Source organism: Babylonia areolata, chromosome 11 (genome assembly GCF_041734735.1).
Source record: "Babylonia areolata isolate BAREFJ2019XMU chromosome 11, ASM4173473v1, whole genome shotgun sequence".
Taxonomy (NCBI): Eukaryota; Metazoa; Mollusca; class Gastropoda; order Neogastropoda; family Buccinidae; genus Babylonia; species Babylonia areolata.
Window position 1 is genome coordinate 32,085,490 of NC_134886.1, and position 19,201 is coordinate 32,104,690.

Consider the following 19,201-nt stretch of genomic DNA (forward strand, 5'->3'; position numbering starts at 1 on the left):
AATTATATTTATAACAAATGTCCAATTGGACTATGCAGCAAACTTTCTGCAATAGCAGATAACATCTTGAAATTGTCAAAAATACATTCAAAAGAATTTTCCGAGAAGTTTGGTAAAAACGATTTCAGACTCTGACATTCAAGGAGTTTCTGTTTGCTTGAAATAGATTCTCCACATATGCATTTGACATCTCTGCTGAACTTTGTTACAAAAGCGTTCAGCTTTATCTTGTTTGATAATGCCTGAATTTGCCTTAATCTGAATAAATTACTGAATGTATTTGCCTGACTGATAGATTTCGGTTGCTGAATATTATTTATACTTTTATTGAAAACTTTGCCATTTTGCTGGTATACTTCCCTAACTTTGCTCCATGATGCTTTTTCTAGTAAGCGGTACCCCTCTTGTACAGACAAAGGCACATAAAGGTCTGTGGTTCCCTGTTGGTGTTTTGCACCTTTTCTTGCAGCCCTATCAGCCCATTCATTATATAGGAGACCAAGGTGAGAAGGAACCCAACAAAAAGTTATATGTGGTCCTCTCAAATTCAAAAGATGTACAATGTGACTTATTTCTATTATTATTTTGGACTTGTTCTTACAATCTGATGAGTTTAAAGCATATAATACAGATTCTGAATCAACACAAAATGTGTGTGTGTGTCTCTGTGTGTCTGTGGTAAACTTTAACATTGACATTTTCTCTGCACATGCTTTGTCAGTTGACACCAAATTTGGCATAAAAATAGGAAAAATTCAGTTCTTTCCAGTCATCTTCTTTAAAACAATATTGCACCTCTGGGATGGGCACAAAAAAATAAAAAATGAAGCCTAATTATATGCAAACTGCATTTACTGTTATATTTATATTTTTTGTATTCTCTAAACTTGGCACTTCGATCTGATATTCTGACACAACAACAAGAGTAGTCATTATTTTCATTTTTTTGTTCAAACAGGAACTTCTTTTGCTAAGCATGGAAGTTTTAGGTATTTTGCAAACGTTTTGGTGCAGATAGTAAAAAAGGGAAATTACTCTGTAATTAATGCCAGGGGACTTAATTTGCTTTAAACTGATCTTTCTCATCTTAAACATTACATTTTGAAATTATACTCAATACATAAAAAGCTTGTGTGTTTTACTCTCAGTGTACAGGGCTTTCACTATATTCATTCGCCCAAGTGGTCTTTTTCGGAAAATACTAAAATCAATATGACGAGTGGACTTTACAGATCTATTGGCTGAGCCCTCAAGGTCATGGGCAAAAATCAATTGCATACACATATTTATACACATTCAAAGCGCGTGCTCATATTCTTCGCGAACGCAAACAATGCCATTTTGTTTCAAGTTGTTGACCTGCCCATTCAATCCTATATTCAATGGACAATACACCATAACATGTGATGGAAAGTTGGAGAAGGAGACCGTTAAATATTTATTCAGAGAAAGATTTGTGAACGCCTCATCACTTACTGGATTATGCCCCAAACTGCCATAAAAATATCCACAGAATCAGTCGGAATTCACAGTTCAAAATTGTAAACCATGCGAGTTAATACCCTTGAACTGATTACGATGAAATGAAAAAATTTCCAGTCTTGACTTTTCTCAAAATGAAGTCCTTTTCACTTCTTACGACGTTTAGAAGTACTTGTACTTGGCTCTACATGTTATTAGTTTAACAAAATACTAAATTTTCATATCAACTTTAAATCTATAAAACTAGAATGAACATAAAAGAGAAATTGAATCAACCGTGTCGTACTACATTCCCGGCGGGTGTAACTAAACTTGTACATCTATCTAGATCTAGTGAAAACGGCTAAATGTTGCAGTGTGACTGCGGCGATAGCCATTAAAAAGAATTTTTTATTGCCCTTAAAGATTTTTTGAATGCCCAAGATACACCAGAATAATATGATTTAAACAGTGTTCTCACTGCGAATACCGCAATTGATTTATCGCCCTTTAAAAAAAGTATGTTCAAATGTTAAATTTTAGAACGTCAGTTAAGAAGCCACTATAGTGTAATGGATAAGGCAGTTTCTTCTCACCCGAACACACGGGGTTCGAATCTGGTTAGGACTTCTTTTTTTTTTTTTTTTTTTTAAACGCGAAGCTTTATAACAAAAAATACAGAACACATTTTAACGATTTTATTTAAAAAAAAAATTTTTTTAAAGTGTATCACAAGTGAGTCTTGAAGCCTTTGCCTCTCTTGTTTTTAAATGTATTCACTGTTCCTGCTGAAACAACGTCTTGTGACAAATTATTCCAAACATTTGTTACTCTGTTAGTAAAGTTTCAGTTTCAGTTTCAGTAGCTCACTGCGTTCGGACAAATCCATATACAAGTTGGTAAAGAAACGTGCAAATCTGGAACGCGTTGAACGCGTGTATCTTTTGTTTGGTTGTCGAAAGTGCTTATCAACCCTGCAGTTCTGGTGGGCTTTCGATGTTGTATGGGCCCTGTGATCTTAGAAGGAGAGCTTTTTGTCCATGTGGATATCGAGATCACATCCTCATTCAATTCGCTATCAAGGTTCTGTCATCAGCGTTCTTCCATCTCGTTTCAAATCGCTTCACTGGAAAGTACTATGCACTAATATCTATTCACACAATTGTTAACGTCTGTCAATTTAAAATACTTACAAATCGGCGTTGCAACAGACACTTTTGTAAAAATGAAGTATTCCAGACGACGAAACCTTCTTCAGAAAAAACTCATCTGTTGCAGACGGTTGAGATAGCAGGACCTTGACCTCACGTAATCTCGGCCTTGACATTGACAAAAGTAAAGGTCATCCTCGCTCAACTTGAGATTTTATTATTGTAAAGTAAAAGGGTCGTAATACTTTGATTCTATTAAGGTCTTGAATTCTAGTTACTTTTAATAGTTGAAAATCGTACCACTAATTTCTATTTTTTTTAAAACACAAAAAAACTGTGTTGTAGCAGAAGCTCTGTAAAACCGGAAGTGTATAAGAAAACATGGAAGTAGGTGGAGGAAAAATATTGATGAGGCGTGTAGTGTGTACGGCAACCGTCGGTTTTGATTTTTGGTGGTAATGTAACACAGAATCGAGAACATCAGTGATAAAAACACAGTAACGATGAGACAGGCTGTGGATTTCAAGGAGTGCCTTAAGGACTCGCCGAAATTCCGGTAATGTGTGATTTGATTATAAAATAATAAGTTAAGGTTTGCCTATCGTCTGTATTCTGTGCGTCGGCAGGAACCAATTCTAGCATTGTAGTACCGACAGGTGCATTTTGCCCTGTGGCTTTGCCTTTTACAGTGTAATATGTTAGTAGATCTTAACTTGATCATGTAAATTCAGGGTGAATGACATAAATCTCAAAAACAACGAAAAGCATTATATTCAGCATTTAGAAATAAATACTTCCTTCCACGTTGAACTTACTGTTGCTTTTTTTCCTATCAGAATTTTTGGACGATTTACTAAGTCTATTACTATGAGTAATAATGATACAACATTTGTACTTGTTCACATTATCATTCATGTCTAATTTGGAGAATTCTCCATAATCCAGATTTGCAACAAATTAAAGACAGCCTAAGTTTTTACCCAAAGAAGCTGTTCCAATGGTTGTTTAAGTTAATTGAACAATTTGAAGATGATTCACATTAGTCTTTCTGGTAAATCCAGAGGCATAGTGTACACTTTACATCTGATTCAAAATGAAGTTTCCGGTATGCAAGATCAGCGGTTTAGTCTACCTTGGTATAAAATATTGTATATTATCAATAGAAAAGTTTTCAGGTAACCTTTTTAGTATAAATTGTATATAAATTGTATAAATTGCCATGCTCTTTGCATTTTTTCATTATCCAAATTCATGACTTAGATTATTCAGTCTTTCACTGAGTTTAAGCAACAAGTAGGCATGCTTTGGCTGTCAAAACATATATTTCTCACACACATGCACATGTGTATGTGTGTGCATGCACACACACACACACACACACAGTTTCCTGAGTTCAATTCTGTCATCAGCAACACCTGGTGGGTCAAGAGTGGAGATTTTTCCTATTTCCCAGGTCAACATATGTGCAGACCTGCTAGTGCCTGAACACCCATTGTGTGTATATGCACGCAAAAGATCAGATACACACATTAAAGATCCTGTAATCCTGTGAATTTTGGAAAGAAGAATATACCCTGCATGAACATACCCGGAAACAGAGTATGGCTGCCGTCATGGCAGGGTTAAAAAAAAACACAAAAAAACTCCACCCCCCACCAACTCCACCCCCACCAAAATGGTCATACAGATAAAATGTTGCATGTCTGTTGAGATTGTGTGTGTTTGTGTGTATATATATATATATATGTGTGTGTGTGTGTGTGACTCTGTGTGTGTGTGTGTGTGTGTGTGTGTGTGTGTGACTGAAACCTGACTGAATGACACAGGAAACAAATGAAAAGAACCGAAAGACAGCTTTCAGTTGGCTCTACCCAGGTAGACACTAAGACAGTCTGTTGTGCACACAGACATACACATACAGGTGACCAACACACACACACACACACACACACACACACACACACACACATGTGACTAACAGGTCAGTACTTCACTTCATTTTGGAGGCTGTAGACACTATTCCTTTCGTGTGCCCACTTTTGCTGCATCTGTATCAATTTCTGTTTGTTGAATGGGCCACAGAAGAGCTTCAACAAACATTTTTTCTTTGGTGTCATTGAAATTCAGAACTCAGACATATTTAATCCTTATGGTATACCACTTTCAGTCAGCGTGTCTGGTGTGAAACTAGGTCAGTCTTACTTTAGCCAGAGCACAGCAGGAAACTACCTTTGCAGAAGACTGACTGAGACATGGGGGGGTTTTGCTATAATTAATTATTAATAGTCTTTGGAACCATTCAATAAACCATGCTAATTCTAGTCCTATATTGATTAATGAAAAGAGATTGTAGCTTTTTTTGCAATTCTTCATTTCTTGTAATAAAAGATTATTTCCTTCAGTTTTTAATGTATTTGTTGACAGGTTACAAACAGTGATATGCTGCCACATGGTTTTCTTTGTATTCATCAGTTACACTTCAGATTTTAGACTTCAGACTTTACAAAATATCCCTATAAAACAAAGAAAATTTCCCATTCCAGCAAGTAAAAACAACATACAAGCATGAAAGCATTACCCATATATATGTACCTTCCCCCTCTTCCTCCCCCCATGCACAAATTTAAACATACAACACACTTGCTTGTACATATGGATGCACACATGTACATGCAGCCCCCCACCCCACCCCCCGCCCCTCATACTCCCCCAAACACCCCTAATCACACACACATATTCTTGTGCACAATGCTGTCACACCAAGTTACCACTTAAACAAAACACCGAGCTTTCTAAGTTGTAAAGAAGGAAGAAAACCCACTAAAAAGTAAAATGTACATCAAACAATACACATGCCCGACACTCATGGACTCAAACATGTGGGGGGAGAGAGAGAGAGTCACTTGTTTCATTTTCATCATTTGTGTTGAATGGCAAGTCAGCACTGCTGTCAGTTTCTTCCCGAGAATTGATGTCAGCAGCAAATTGAGAATTTGAACTGCCCTGCATAATAATGTTTACAGTGTAAGCTAAGGTATGCTATTATGAAACAAATTCCATTAGAAGTACTAGGTTGATCATAGAACTTTCGCATGCTTAATTTTTCACACACACCCCCCCCCCCCCAAAAAAAAAAAAAACAACTCAGTGTAAATATAGTGACTCTGTGTGATTCAGGGCAGAGAAGAGCGTCATGGAAAGTTACTCAAACAGTTTGATCAGAATATGTTGCCTGTAGTGGTAAACATGTGTTGTCCACTTGTGTTGCATCTAGAGGTAAACACCTGCTGTCGGTGTTTAAGGGTTAAACTTAAAGGCAGAGTTTTTGGAAGTTTAAGAACTTAACTGTATATAGACAGCAGTAGATCTCTTCTAAGGCCAAGATTGGACTGTAGATCTCTATAAGTGAAGACCAAGATAGGAAAGTTGAAACACCTTTTTTCATTTGTCAGCAGAGTTGGATATATATATATATATATATATATATATATATATATATTATTATATATGTCCTTTAATTTCTTCCGCAAATCTTAGCATTATAGGCCCAACACACGGCTTATATCACAGATTGACATAAGTTTACATTTGGGCCAACAGCAAAGTGAGAGCTGTATTATCAATGGTTTCTCCAGTCAGTGGGAAACCATTTACAGCTTAGTCTTTTGTGAAGGACTATTACTCTCAAACTAGGAGGCAAAATTGCACTGGCTCTTAGTGCTGCAGCCTTGTGGGCTAGTTGGCCTTTGGGAACCATCCCAACGCCGACTGTCCTAAAACCCTCTTGGCCGAGAGAGTGGGGATGTACTTGGGCAAGACACTCTCCACTATAATCAAATTCTAGCCCAAATATTGGGAACAGCAGTTGCCTCCTCTGCTGTTCTGATGGTCATAGTCGGACACGACTGACTATCAAAAACAAAAAAAAAAAAAAAAAAAAAGTAATACTTCCAGTTTGGATCAGGTTGGCTCTGACATTGTGACAGTTTGTGTCACTACATTCATAGTTTGTGTGACTGTATCACTATCAGTTGCCATTTTTACCATTTTTATTAATTATCTATTGCCTAATGTGTTTGTAAACTTATAGTGTCATTTCATCAGCTGTGCTATTTTAAGTGCTGTACAAATCATGCTTGGTGGGATGGTGATTATGAATGATGAAACCTCTCTGATTATCCCCTTTTCTAAACAGATATGATTATGAGGGTGGGAGGCCAAATGTCAAGGTCATCATTAGGGCAAAGTTTCTAGGAGAAGTTTGATAGGGCTTGCAATTGAAATCAAAGTTCTAACTATAATCTAAGTTGTATTAATGGTCTTGTGACAGGCTATAGTGACAGAATAATCTCCTTTGACCTCCAGCATCAAAGGTAAGGTCACAATACAGCGCATTGAAATGGTTTGTTGACTGTACAAGAGCAGTAAGACCATAGAGTCAAGGTGCGGGATCAAAGTTCAAGGTCACAACATAAAGTGTTTTTGAAAACCCCAGAGAATGTGATACTGATTGAGCTGTGGTTTTATTGTAAATGTTCATCCATGATGCTGATACAGCTGTTGTTTTACATTATATTTTCACCTTGACTGTATGGCCTTATCGCTCTTGTACACATCAACAAGCCATTTCAATATGCTGTATTGTGACCTTGACCTTTGATGCTGGAGGTCAGAGGAGATTATTCTGTCAGTATAGCCTGTCACAAGACCATTAATATAACTTACACACACACACACGCACACACACACACACACACACAGAGGCATCTCAGGCACACTTACAGACACACGCACGGAAACACACAGACCCACACACACACACACACACACACACACACACACACACACACACACACGCACAGACGCCTTGCCTTTCTAAATCTAATCCCAGACACACTTCAGATGCACACACACACACACACACACACACACACACATTATGATTTATAGAGAGATAATATAATAATAATACTAATCAGTCTAATGTATTCTTCTGACTTTCAAATATTCAAATTCAAGAAAGAATGAGATCATCAAAATATGTTGTAATGATTCTCTCTTATTATTTATAACTAATGGTAATTTTGTGGTGGTGGTAGTATATTCAGTATAAATTTGCAGATCTTGATATGTTAATTCAAGGAGGAAGGTGGCAGAATAGTTAAGATGCTCAACTGCCAATACAGAGAGTTCGTGAGGTTGTGGGTTCGAATCCCGCTCTCGCCCTTTCTCCCAAGTTTGACTGGAAAGTCAAACTGAGGGGTAGTCTTTCGGATGAGATGATAAACAGAGGTCCCGTATCCAGCATGTACTTGGCACACTGGAAAAGAACCAATGGCAATGAGAGTGTTATCCTCTGGCTAAATTATGTAAAAAGAAATCAACTCTGATAGGTACACATATAATATATATGAGCATGCACTTTAGGCCTGACGAGCGCATTGGGTTATGCTGCTGTCAGGCATCTTTTAACAGATGTGGTGTAGCATATATGGATTTGTCCGAATGCAGTGAACCTTCTTGAGAAACTGAAACTGTAGATCTTGAAGTGGTATTTTAAATTCCAGGCAGTCATTGGAGGAGGCAGAAAATGACATTGAGTCTTTGGAAGGACGCCTAGAAAAAGTAAGTTGCTTTCTTTGTTTTCTAGTCTTGAGTTGTACAGGTTTAGAACTAAAACATTTTAGCCTGTGTAAAGCAGTGTGGTTGTGTTGTTCATTATTTCAAGGCCAGTTGCCTTTGGGTTGGATCTTCAGAGAAAGGAAAGATCTTTGAAGGACATGGCATAATTAGCATCTAGAAGCATATAGTTTACATGCTGATTGAAAGGTTTTTGACGGGCGCAGTAGCCAAATGGTTAAAGCATTGGACTTTCAATCTGAGGGTGCCGGGTTCGAATCATGGTGACGGCGCCTGGTGGGTAAAGGGTGGAGATTTTTACGATCTTCCACGTCAACATATGTGCAGACCTGCCAGTGCCTGAACCCCCTTCGTGTGTATATACACAAGCAGAAGACCAAATATGCACGTTAAAGATCCTGTAATCCATGTCAGCGTTCGGTGGGTAATGGAAACAAGAACATACCCAGCATGCACACCCCTGAAAGTGGAGTATGGCTGCCTACATGGTGGGTTAAAAACGGTCATACACATAAAAGCCCACTCGAGTATATACTAGTGAACATGGGAGTTGCAGCCCACGAACGCAGAAGAAGAGGAGAAGAAGAAGAAAGGTTTTTGAAAATGTTGCTTGATACATGTCACTGTAGGTTGTAACTGATGTAAGACTTACTAAGTGTACCTAATTTGATTTTATAGAATTAATGCATGATATCAATGGGTGATTGTCTTTCAGTATTTCTTTGCTCATCAGTGGCATCATCACAAGTATCATTTCATTATTGCAGTCACATTCCAATCCAAAGTGGGAAATGATGATATTAAAAAAACATTTTTAATATATATATATTTTTTAATAATAAAGAATATCATGCTCTGCAGCAGTTTGAAATTCAAAGGGGGTACAAAAATTGGAGACTTGAAAAACTCTCTCAGTCTCTGTACATATAATATTCATTTATTGTTTCTTGCTCAAGTGAACTGTACAACCATTGCTCATTCATTTGCTGCCATGTTGATATATTCAGAGATTGAAACAGTGAAAGGTGCAGGGAGAGCATATTCATGTTACAGAATACAACAGCTGCACAATTTATGAGTTAGTCAGTTACACAGTCATTTGGGTAAACCCCACTGTTTTGCGTGGCAGTTAAATAGTTGTTTGATGTCATGTATTGTATGGTGTACCATGTCAAACTGGTGCAAACTAGGCCTATTGTTTGGCAGTTAAACAGCTGTTCAGTGTAAATGAGCTGTTCAATGTTAATGAGCTATTCCACCTATCGCTAATCACACTCATACCCAGAGAAGTCTTTTTCCTTATTAACGACATGTGATGTGAGAAGGGTTGCTTTCGGACTTGCTAATTAGATTCCCAGACAGGAGGAGGGAAAGGATCAGTATCAAATTACTGTGGGAAGGTCTGTTAACAAATTTTTGCTAGTGGCATTTTCCAAATCATTCAACTATAACTAGTTACAGGATAACTTGAAGGAGTACTCTGTGTTTCAATGTGAGTAACATGGTTTTGATTCAGAAGATATTGCCATGTTAGTACTATGACTCCATAAACTTTTTTTTTTAATGTGAAAAAGAAATTTGAATGTAGTTTGTTTGTTGTGGTGGTGCTGGTTTTATTTTTTCAGAGAAGGCTGTACAGATAATTGTGCAGTAAGCAGCTAAGCCATTATCTTTTTCTTTCTTTTTTGTTTTTTTTGGTTTTTGTTATTGTTGTCAGGATGTCATTTATGTGCATATTCATTATTGTACCTGGTCTGTGTGTGTAACTGCACAAGCAAGAGAAGAGCAAGGGGGCAGTTTTGTAGCATTTTCCTGATACATGTTGCAGGGATGAATTCATGCTTCTGCTTGTGACTGCCAGTTTGGTGTTTCACTGTGATTTGTGCCTGATGATACGTGCGTGTATCTCTTTCCCCCTTTCTCTCTCTGTCTGTCTGTGTCTGTCTGTCTCTCTTTCACATACACTCACAAACATTATCTGCAAAGAAAGATGCTTGTGTGTGCATATATGTATATATATTACACACACACACACACACACACACACACACACACACACACACACACACACACACACACACACACACACACACAAATGCATAGACTATAGAGAGAGACACACTGGAAGTTGATGGAACATGTATTGAAAGATGAAAACCTAGGAAGCACTGTCTGTTTCAGCTGGTGAAACTATGCACTGTGATGATTGATTCAGGGAAGCAGTTCAGTTCAGCAAGCAGGTATGATCAGTTTTTCAATTGTATTTATTTGATATATGATGTGTGTGTGTCTGTGTGCGTGTGTCTGAAAAGATCTGTATATAAGATCTGTATATATCTGTATTAGTGTATATTATATGTATTGTATCTATATTACATCTGTATCTATCTATCTAGATCAGTATATCTATCTATCTGTCTGTCTGTCTATGTACAAAACAAACATGATCAATATAAGTCAAATAACACATGCGCACACAAAGACACATGCACTGATAATTGCACACAAATCATTTTCTTACTGAGTGAATGAGACTGAAATTGTAGTTTGTTTAACAAATTTGTTCGTGTGCCTAACATTTCATCTGCATACAAAATTTCAGGGAAGAAAAGCTTTGTTTCAATTTTGTTATAAATTGTATAATTTTTTGTACTGTGGAATGCATGATCATCCATTCTGTAATTTTCTTTCAGTGGATTTGTGACAGGAGTGAGGGATCTGGCAAGCTACTTCAATGATGATTCCTTTGTGGCGGTATGTATAGGAAAACAGTCATTTTGATGTATAACCCTCATGTACATTTTGCATAAGCCAAGTGTAAAAATATGCCCTCTGTGACATGCATTTTTAGGTTTGTAGCTGTGTATGAGTAGTGCTTTTTGTTGCCATAAACACATACAATATACATGATATGCATATTGAGTAGTAAGTGTTATTTTGATATTCATATAGTTGTATTCTTTGTATTCTTTGACCAAAATCGAGTACAGAAAATTAAGAATGTTGAGAACATATCCTCCCCACCCCACCCCGTATATACGAGAGAGAGAGTTTTCTTTTCTTCTTCTTCCTCTTTTTTATTTTTTTATTTTTTTTTTCTTCTTCAAAGTTTTTGATACGTTTGATGATACATATAATTTATTGGTATGTGTATTATATTTTCCCATCAGTAACTGAATAAAACAGTTGAATTCTCTACTCCCTCCCCTTCCTCCCCGTCCTCATCACCCCATTGCAAAAAAGTGGCTCTCCAGTGGAAAGGGGTTTGGTTGAGTGTCTCTGTGTCAGAGGAGTGGAAGCACTTCTACATGAATACTGTGCTGAGCACTTGAGATGGTCTGACCTGTCAGTGATATCTATAGCTGCTGCTTTTTGTTTTTGCTTTATCCACACTTGTTTGGTTGGGTTTCAGCATTTGTTTGCTTTTTTTGGTGTGTTATTTATAAATTCAGAGGGTACAAAGGTGAAACAAAACCACAAAAGAAAGGAAAGAAACAGTACCAATGAAGAAAGGGGCAGAGGGGGTTGGGAGGGGGGAGGGGGTCATGGGGTGTGTGTGTGGGGGGTGGGTGCTGAGAAAAATAACTGAAATGTATTGCAGTAGTTTGTCACAATATCTCCAGAATCTGTAGCATGGTTTCAGCAATATTGACACACTTTTGAGTACATATTCTAACAGTATATATCAAAGAACACACTCATGTTCATTGTAATTCACATTTCTTTTTCGTTTTCTTTTCGAAATGAATTTTTTGGGTTGTAAACTTATTTTTAATAATTTTATTGCTTACATTTTTTGTAAATGATGAGTGCAAATGCAAATGCTAGAATAATCTCTTTCAGAAACGTCAGACAAGTTGATATGAAAAGGGGTGTCAGTGGAAAAGAGAAACACATGAATTGGTACATTTGTTACACACAAGTTGCACTACATTCTTTCACATTTTGAAAAAAGGAAACTAACAATAACTGAATGAGGTCAGCTGGTCATCTATGAGCTGATCAAGAAACAGAAAAGGCATGTCTATAAATGCTAGACAAGAAAAGAAAAGGAAAGGAGATAGATAATCAAAGTGTATAAGCTGGGGAAACTTGGCCTGACTGCTTTGATGTGGGTGTGGCAGGATGGGAGCAAAGTTGCAGTAAGTAATTTGCCTATTTGTTTGTTTGTTTTGGCACTGTGATGTCTTGATATGCTGCATCTGTGTCCTGTCAATAATTATCGTTTTGTCCTGTCTTGTTATACTTACGATTGCATCTTCTGCCACCGTCAGTTGTTATTGTCTTGTTCTGTCTTTTCATCAAGAGTCCTTTCACTGTGTGTTCCAATGTAACCTTGCATTTTGCTGGTGATGTCTGCATTTTGACGGTCTGCATATATGGAGTTTGTGCGGCAGTGAAGTTGCCTTGTTTGTAACGTCTGACTTACACTAATATACCAATACTACCATTTCCTTCTTGAATCCCAGTTTTTTGTAATATAATATACTGCCAATCCATTGGGCAGTTGTTTTCATTTCCTGTCTTGATTCCTATTTGTTGTAATTATATAATTTACTGCCAGGACATGGGGCGGTCAATTTTTATATTTTCATTTCTTGTCGGATCTCATTTGGCTTCAGCCAAAATGTGTCCAGGCAAGATGCAGTCAGTGGTTAGAAAATAGTACAAGCTATGATTAGATTCATTGCTGCCAATCCTTCCTGTCTGTTTGGAAGTTTTACTCATTCGGTCACCAGTATAAAAAAATTTAAAAAAAGAAGAAAAAAAAGAAATGAAAGAAAGAAAAAAAATGAGAAGATATACACTACTGTTTTCTTCAATGTTTTTCTATTGCTGGTGAAAATGCACTGCTTCATTCTTGGTCTGCAATTTTTTTTTCATTAATTTTTATCAGGGTATGTATAAATTATAATGTATTATATGCTTTGTCTATATTTAGTTGCCTGTTGCTTAATTTTCTTTCGTGTGTGTGTGTGTGTGCGTGAGGGGATTCCGGGGGGGGGGACAGATAAGGAATTTGTTTGTCCTGAAAAGGGGACCATGGTCCCAGACCATCACATCCCCCCAATGCTCCAGACTCTCCCACCCTCCTCCTCTTGACTCCTTCCACTATTCAGATTATCAATTTTCTAACAGCTGATATACAAAAGATGATGGTGTTCATGTTGTTTCTTTGGGTGTGTGAATGCATGTAATGTATGTGTGTGTGAGTCAGTGCCAGTGTTGGTATTGGTGTGTGTGTGTGAATCGGAATCAAAATCAGAATCAATTTTAGTGTCAATTAAATCTTAACAAGGTTTAAAAGACACGCATGCAAAGTTACATGTGTGTGTGTGTGTGTGTGTGTGTGTGCATGCTTGTGTGTGAGTAAGCATGTGAATGGCAGAGTTGGAAAACTTTCACAAAGTCAAGTCTCTGACACGGAAAGAGAGTTTGATGCAGCATTTTATGTCTCTGAATTATTCTTTGAGCAGCAGAGGCTAGAGGTCATCAGTGTGTTGCAGGGGTGGATGGTGTGTGGCAAGGAAATGGATACTAACAAGAATGATTTGCAAGTTGGAAACTTGCAGTTTATTTGCAGAAAGATAACCAGGAATGAGTGTGAATGGGAACTTTACTGCTTATTTGACAAGAAATATACGTGAGTGGAAAATGTACAGCTTATTCACACAAAGTTAACCAAGAATAGGTTTTAATGGGAACCTTACTGCTTATTTGACAAGGAATATGTGTGAGTGGACAACTTACAGCTTATTCACAGAAAAATCATACTAAAAAGACATGGATTAGCTTGTGAGCAGGAACCTGACAGCTTACTCACAAGATGTAATGTATCAGCCTTCATGTCTTGCAGAAAGATATTGATTTTCATAATATCAGTCTGTTTCTAGTTGTGCTGGAAATGAATGATGACTCTGCATTTTACACATGCTATGGCGTCTCTAGTTTTGGTTTGATTCCCAGGGTATTCAGATGGAAATCTGCGTTTGTGATAATGAATTCATGACTTGGTTTTCAATCTTTTTTTTTTTTTTTTTTTTTTTTTTCCCTGTGAATTGCAGTTCATGTTTTGAACCAGTAAAAGTCTCTTATGCAAGTGATGACTACCACTGCAGTGACATTGTTATAATTTTGAAATGGACAGAAATAGATAAATAAATAAATAATATTAAGGGAAAAAAAACAAAAAAACTACCCCCCCACCCTTTTTTTTCTTTTTCTCTTTTTAATAATAAATATATATGATAGCAAATATATGATACAAATCACCAGTGTTTCTATCCATTTTTACCCAGAGTTGTTTCAGTTACTTATTTAAAGTGCCTAAAATTTGCAACAGTTCATAAAGCTGTTCATTTTTACATCCATTTTGATGCAATGAAAGTGTGCGTTGTAATTGATTATGTTTTGCACTTTTCAACTTGTTAAGTGATGATGGGTTTTTCACACTCTTGCTCTATCAATGGCTATGTGATGATTTACTTTACAACAATGCTTGTATGAAAACAAACATTTTGAATTGCAGTTTGAGTCACTGTCTGTTTTGTCATTCATATTATGAAAGCCCATAAAGTTGGCTAAACTCACATTTCTTGACACATGTTTCTTTCTGTTTTTTTGTTTGTTTTGTTTTGTTTTGTTTTCTGTTTCTGTCTGTCTCAGTGTTTGTTAATCTCTGTCGTTGTCTCTGTCTGTCTGTCTGTCTGTCCACCCCCCTCCCCGTTGATGCTGACTATATGATTTGGTCAGTGATGTGCAGTACAGAAAGAAATACGGATCTCTCTTTAGCCACCCTACCCACTCCATCACTCCATTGCTCATAACCCCACCTTCCCACTTGGCACAACCACATGTGTTCATTTTTTTTATATAAAAAACGTTTTTGTGTGATAATGCTATCTTATCACTTGTACAGTTGATTTGCACAAGCAGCAGACGTAATTTTTACCTTACCAACAGAGTGTGTTTGTGTGTGTGTGTGTGTGTGTGTGTGTATGTGTGTGTGTGTGTGTGTGTGTGTGTTTGGGTTTTCACTGCCTGATTGTGTTTGAAACACAAGTTGATACATAAAACATGCCTAACATCACAGTATAAAAAACCCAGGATGCCCTTGTTCTTATTGAGATTCCAATTTCATTGTTTGCTGAAATGATTGCATTTATTTTTTCCGTATCTATGACATGGTAATGATGGTTGCATGTTTATGTATGTTTTAAATAAACTGCATGGTTTTTTGTTTTGTTTTGTTTTTTCTTCTCAACTTCAGGCATTTTCTAGGATTTTATAGGACATTGGAGCTAGCTGTACATGGAGAATGTATTAGACATCAGTCAGTGAAAAGGGGAAAAGTCTGCACAGAGTCCATGTAGCTGAAAAATGGAGCTGTGCTCAGAATTTTCTGGTCTGTAGTAATAGTGCCATGTTAACACAACTGATACAAACATTATGATTCATGATCAAAATATTGATGTTGTCCATCATGTATACATAATGCACATACACTTATCATGTATATATAGTGCACATACACTTGAGATGAATACAAGGGCATGCTCACACATGTATGCATGCATGTGTGTGTGCGCGCGCACACACACACACACACACACACACAAATACACAAAAATGTTTGGCATATCTTGGTGGTATTTTTTGTTAGATTTGTTAGAATGAGTGTTTTCATTTCTAAGATTAATCAGTATAAACACACACACACACACAGACACACACACACACACACACACACACACACACACACACACACACACACACACACACACACACACACACACACACACACGCATGCACAGACGCACACACACACACACACACACACACACACACACACACACACACGGATTGATTTATCACTTTTTATTAATTTAAAAATGATTTTGTCAGACTGAAAAAAAAAGAGAGAGAGAGAAGCTCATGATATGTCCATAACCAATTTGTGGTTGTCATTCCACTGTAGATGTTTGTGATTTCAACTTTTGAAACACCCAGAACTGATGGAATAACATCCATGATTTGAGCTCCATTTCCCAAAACAATTGACAGAACAACATGCATGATTTGAGCTCCCGTTTTCATTTGGCCTTGCTGTTCTGATAGTTTCCGACCATTTTCTCTCTGACATACCCTGTATGACCTTTTCCCTTTCCATGTCGGAATGTCAGCTAACAGAGGGAGAGGAGAGGATGGACGTGGGAAAGGACGTGTTTGTGAGTGAGTGTGAGACATGTGAAAGTGAGAGAAAGAAAGGATGAGATGGAGAGAAAGGAGTGTGCACAGTGTGCACCAGGCAATATGGTTTGAAGCCCAGCCCAACAAGGTGGCAGTTGCACCACGGGTGGTGAATGTTTCTGATAGGAAAATACACACATGAACTGTTTTTGGGCGTCAAAACACACCCAGGCATGCACTCATGCACATGCTCTCTCTCTCTCTCTCTCTCTTTCTCTCTCTCTCTCTCTCTCTCTCTGTCTCTCTCTCTCTCTCTCTCACACACATACACACACACAAACACTAGTGACTGTTTTTAACTTGAAAATACACAAACCAGTATCAACCATCAGAGTCAAAACCAGAACACAAACACTCGCTCTCTCTTTCTCCCTAACTCTCGTTCTCTCTCGTTTTCCCTCTCCAGGCTGTGTTTCTCTCTCTGTCTCTCTCTCTCTCTCTTTCTCTGTCTCTGTTTCTCTCTGTCTTTCTGTCTCTCTCTCTGTCTCTGGTCTCTCTCTCTGTCTCTGTCTCTCTCTTCTCTCCCTCCCTCTCTTTCACCCCATATATACACTGTGCCCTTGCCTTCAAAAGTGTAAACCACTATTCCACATTCCTCCCTACCCTAGTCCATCTCATGCCATGCCACTCAGCAGCTCTCCTCCCACTGCCCCCCCCCCTCCATTCCCCCTCCCCTTCCCCAAACCCCTCCAGCAACCATCCTGCCCCCCCACCCCCCCCCACCCCCCCACCCCCTCCATTCCCCCTCCCCTTCCCCAAACCCCTCCAGCAACCATCCTGCCCGCCCCCCTCATCCCCCCACAAACCCCTACCCTGCTTTTTTTTCTGTTTATTGAAGTGGCCACACACACACACAGAGACACACACGCACACAAAATCAGCATCTGATTTTATATTTGAAATATCTGTTAAAAAAAAATTAAAAAAAAAAGTAAACCATCCATCACAGAAAATTATATGTCTTTGTTTTTTTTGGTGGTTTTTTTGGTTTTTTCTTAGTGGATAGATGGTTGGTTGGAGGGAGATAAAAGAAGAAAAGAAAAGTGAGGGGAATAGAAGGGGGAAAAAAGTCTGTGGAAAGGTGATGCTTCAACAATATGTCAACAGTGTGGTTTACTGCCTTCCACACATTTGTCAGAGGGTCATGCCAGAAAGAAATGGTTGCACTGCTGTATGTGAAACCAGTTGGAAAGGAGGGAGGCGAAGGCTCAGGAACAACCATGAAGTATTAGTTGGTGGTTGTCGCAGCCATCTCTGTTGATGCGAATTGTGTTTGTTCGTGTGTTTTGTTTAACATTCTTGAGGTTTTTCCTGGCTTTAGGAATCAGGTGGGGGGGTTTTTTAGCCACTCAAACAACCAATCAGTCACTTCATCAATTAAAATTCTTGGTGTACAGTAATTTGCTTTCATGCTGATCACAAAGAAGATTTAAAAAAAAACCCACCTTTTTTCTAATTGAAGAAAAATCAAGAATCAAGATTATTTAATCTTTTGACTCCTGTTCGGGCATATATGCTTTTATTGGGGTTTTTCTCCTAATGTAAAATGAAATGGTCCTGAAAGTACAAGAAATTGATGATAAAACAGTTAAATGAGCATATGTTTTATCCTTTCCCACTTTGATAAACCTTTCAAACATATACCACAAAAAGTCTACACACACACACAAACACACACACACACACACACACACACACACACATTAAACACACACACATATTCACACATACACCTTTCATCACAAAATGGACAGACATACATACAACATAAAAGGAACATGACAAATCCCACACAGTTGTGCACAGTGGAGAAGTGAGCAGGAAGGACATGAGTAATGCATTATAGTGCATGGAATTTCCTATTTGTGTCGTGTTGTCTGCTCCACTTCTGGACCCAGAGTTTTTGTGACAAAAAAGACCATAGAGTTTGCATGACCATCTCTTCGATCTTTGAATGTGTTGAATGGCTCTTCTTCTCCGTAGTTAAGGATGGTATTTCAAAGCGATGATTAAATGTCCATTGTTCTGGTTTAAACTACTGTACTGGTTTGTGTTCAGTCTTCAAAAGTTCAGTTCCAGTTGTTTTTTTCATTATAATTAAATGTCCATTGTTCTGGATTAAACTGCTGTATTGGTTTGTTTTCAGTCTTGAATGCCACTTTTTTCACTCTTTGTTGTTATAAACACAGTTACTTTTATGCTGATTTTCTGATACTGTTGGAAGGATAGTATAGTAGGTACTGATATACATAATGGTCTGAGCGCAGTCAGGAACTTGATGAATGCATCAGTATCTATGTACATGAAAATAGAAAATATCAGCTTAGACTCTGTGTGTGTGTGTGTGTGTGTGTGCTTGTGCACATATTCATGTTAAAAAATCCATGGAGTGTTGATATTTTTCCTTTTAGAATATGTGTTTTGTGTGAACGGGTGCTTACATATGTGTGTCCATGTATTGTTGATATTTCCCTTCAGAATTTGTGTGTGTGTGTTGTATGTGTGAGTGTGTGTGCGTGAAGTTGTTTGTGTGTGTGTGTGTCTATATATGTGTGGGTGTATATGTGTGTGCGTGTGTGTGTGCCCCCGCATCTGTGTGTATGTGTTTCTGTGTGTGCTGTTATTGAGGAAGAGGAAATCAAGGAAACAAGGAGAAATCAGAAATACAGGAGCATTGTTTTCTGCCTGTCCAGTCAGGC

General features: G+C 37.8%; 2 protein-coding genes across 6 annotated transcripts in view; one reads left to right on the top strand and one right to left on the bottom strand.

Annotated features, from left to right (window-relative positions):
• LOC143287662 (enolase-like) overlaps positions 1 to 2,779 on the bottom strand; it is a 51,967-nt gene extending 49,188 nt beyond the window's left edge. For both annotated transcript variants that reach the window (XM_076595823.1, XM_076595824.1), the window contains exon 1: positions 2,655 to 2,779. The gene's annotated coding sequence lies outside the window, so the exon portion shown is untranslated. The remainder of the gene's footprint in view (positions 1 to 2,654) is intronic.
• Positions 2,780 to 2,991: 212 nt separating this feature from the next.
• The window catches only part of LOC143287659 (arf-GAP with coiled-coil, ANK repeat and PH domain-containing protein 2-like), a 108,444-nt gene continuing 92,234 nt past the window's right edge, over positions 2,992 to 19,201 (top strand). For 3 of the 4 annotated variants that reach the window (XM_076595813.1, XM_076595814.1, XM_076595816.1), the window contains exons 1-5: positions 2,992 to 3,168; positions 8,180 to 8,237; positions 10,434 to 10,492; positions 10,946 to 11,006; positions 12,377 to 12,394. In XM_076595813.1, the coding sequence (XP_076451928.1) occupies positions 3,116 to 3,168; positions 8,180 to 8,237; positions 10,434 to 10,492; positions 10,946 to 11,006; positions 12,377 to 12,394 (249 nt within the window). In that variant the 5' untranslated portion in view covers positions 2,992 to 3,115. The remainder of the gene's footprint in view (positions 3,169 to 8,179; positions 8,238 to 10,433; positions 10,493 to 10,945; positions 11,007 to 12,376; positions 12,395 to 19,201) is intronic. The other variant, XM_076595815.1, reaches the window with a different exon arrangement.